Source organism: Palaemon carinicauda, chromosome 15 (genome assembly GCF_036898095.1).
Source record: "Palaemon carinicauda isolate YSFRI2023 chromosome 15, ASM3689809v2, whole genome shotgun sequence".
Taxonomy (NCBI): Eukaryota; Metazoa; Arthropoda; class Malacostraca; order Decapoda; family Palaemonidae; genus Palaemon; species Palaemon carinicauda.
The window spans coordinates 48475790-48478289 of NC_090739.1; the positions used below are offsets into that span (position 1 = coordinate 48475790).

A 2500-nucleotide genomic window follows, 5' to 3' on the forward strand; every position below is an offset into this window, starting at 1 on the left:
AAAAAAGACACTGTGCTTCAGCTGTACACATCACTAGTAAGACCCCATCTAGAATACGAAGTCCAATTCTGGGCTCCTAGTATTCACATGGATATAGATAGACTGGAAGCAGTACAAGCTAGATCCACCAAACTAGTTCCAACACTAAGGCAATTTAGATATCGACGGAGGATGGAACGTTTGAAGTTATTTGACCTACAAACTCTCCGACTAATGGAATAACAAATGTAGATTACAACAATCTATTCAAGCTTAGCACAAATCAGTCCAGATATAACTGATACAAACCGGAATTGAAAAGGTACAACAACACTCAATGTGGCAATTTTTTTACTTACAATATGGTAAATACATGGAATAGAATTCCAGGGGATATAGTAAACAGTAACACGGTAAACAAGTTCAAGAACATGTTAGACAAGATCATAAACACTCAAGTGAATAGCTCTACCCAAAAGCAAGTGGAGTCTCTGCGGATGAACTAAAAAGTCTTTGAGACATCCAAATTCCTTGTAACTCATTGTAGCTCTCTCTCTCTCTCTCTCTCTCTCTCTCTCTCTCTCTCTCTCTCTCTCTCTCTCTCTCTCTCTCTCTCTCTCAAAGACATTTCCTAAACCTGATTTCGTCAGCTGAGAGTAATAACGTTACTCGATACGCCAGCTATTAAATGATGTTTTCTAAAATATGCATTATTATGTTGTCTTTTTAAATGACAAATACACTATTTTTATCTGTTATGAAACGTGGCTTAACCTTATCTTAATTCTTTTTATTTGTGTCTCACCTTTATGTTAGATATAATTTCTTTTTTGTCCTAAACATGTATGTGAATAGTGTGGCTACTTGTTATCTCACCATGTTTCGTTATGGAGGAGGTATTTTATCAATACGTCCATTTCAGGGTTACTAGAGTTACTGGATGACTGTTTGTAGTAGGTAGCCACGGTGATTTATTTGGTGTCGTGGCTATCTTAGTACCCCTTATCTATATTGGGCAAAGAAAAAGAAACCGGCATGTTTTATCTAGATTTTGGGTCTTCATACACGGTATTGTGATTGTGATTTTTAGTAAATATATGAAAGTTTTGTCAACCAAAGTAAGAAAGAAGAAAAAAATAGCAGGATGCAGTAGGCCTTGGTATCGGTTTTGAACCAGATGTGTGTAGTCCTACTCCGAAAGAATCCATATAACGTTGTAAAAAATATAATTTTTTGTTTCATGTCATCTAACTCTATTTTTCATCAAGCGTATGATAATAATGGTAATTTTGTAAAATGCCTCCATGCTTAAAATAACCTTTTTTTAGTGTTTTATCATCGTATTTAAATAAATGGACAAGTATTTTAATGTACTTCTATGTAAATATCTAATATTTTTTTTTCCAGAGTATCTCTAACATACCGGGTAAAATCAGCGCATAAGATCAAGTTGACTGACAAACAGCTGCTGCAGTGGTTGACGCCAGTGTTGCTGATTATGCTGATCTATCTGGGATGCTGGACGATCAGCGCCACTCCACGAGCTGAGGACATCAAAGACTACAACGGTCTCTGGTTTAAGCAGTGTCTGTACAACTGGTGGGATCACTCGCTGGCTGTAGGTATGGATCATAACAAGGGTTAACTGCCCCCCCCCCCCACCCCCCACCCCCCCCCCTCTCTCTCTCTCTCTCTCTCTCTCTCTCTCTCTCTCTCTCTCTCTCTCTATCTTTGTTCCAAAGTATGTCTGTACAACAACAAAGGTCAGTAGCATATATATTTTCCATTTTAGACTTTGTTCTTAACAAAAATTCTTTGGATACGCTGGTATCATCCAGTTTTCTGATTTTACTTAATTTTTTTTCTTTTTTTCGTATTAAACATTTCAAATGAACTTCAGTTTCTGAGGATACAGTATTATATGATATTTTTCAGAGACTAAGTCACATGATACTTAAATTTGGTTAGTTTCTAGGTTCAGAGAGAGAGAGAGAGAGAGAGAGAGAGAGAGAGAGAGAGAGAGAGAGAGAGAGAGAGAGAACTGAGCGAAGCTAGAAAATCAATCCTTCAGGAAATAAAAGAAACTTTTAAAAGCTGTTGTATTCAACTTTTCTCTTGAAAAAAAAGGAATAAACCAACAAAGATAAAAATTAGAACAAAATATAGACTGTAAAGGTGCATTTTCCTATGTTGGTTTGTTTCAACAATAAAATTTTGGGGAATTTTTACTTTTATAATTGAAATAAGAAAGAAAATATGCGGAAGGTGTACTGATATTTCTTTGGCGATGATGTTTTCGTATAAGTAGTATATATTTTGTATCTGTGTCAGCTTATTATGTTATTTATTGTACTATTTTTTTTATATATATATATTTTGCTTGCTACTAATTTATTCTATAATTACGGTATATCGAATTAAGAAACCCTGTCCTAATTTTGGCAAAAGTAATAATATGAGGTATAATTTTAGAGCATTGAAATGCGAGTTGTATCGGAAAAGCAACTTTAAACTCAAGACG

General features: G+C 35.2%; 1 protein-coding gene across 2 annotated transcripts in view; it reads left to right on the forward strand.

Moving 5' to 3' along the window:
* Nucleotides 1-2500, forward strand: part of LOC137654605 (probable G-protein coupled receptor CG31760) — a 1168850-nt gene that overhangs the window by 1143421 nt on the left and 22929 nt on the right. For both annotated transcript variants that reach the window (XM_068388385.1, XM_068388387.1), the window contains exon 14: nt 1387-1601. In XM_068388385.1, the coding sequence (XP_068244486.1) occupies nt 1387-1601 (215 nt within the window). The remainder of the gene's footprint in view (nt 1-1386; nt 1602-2500) is intronic.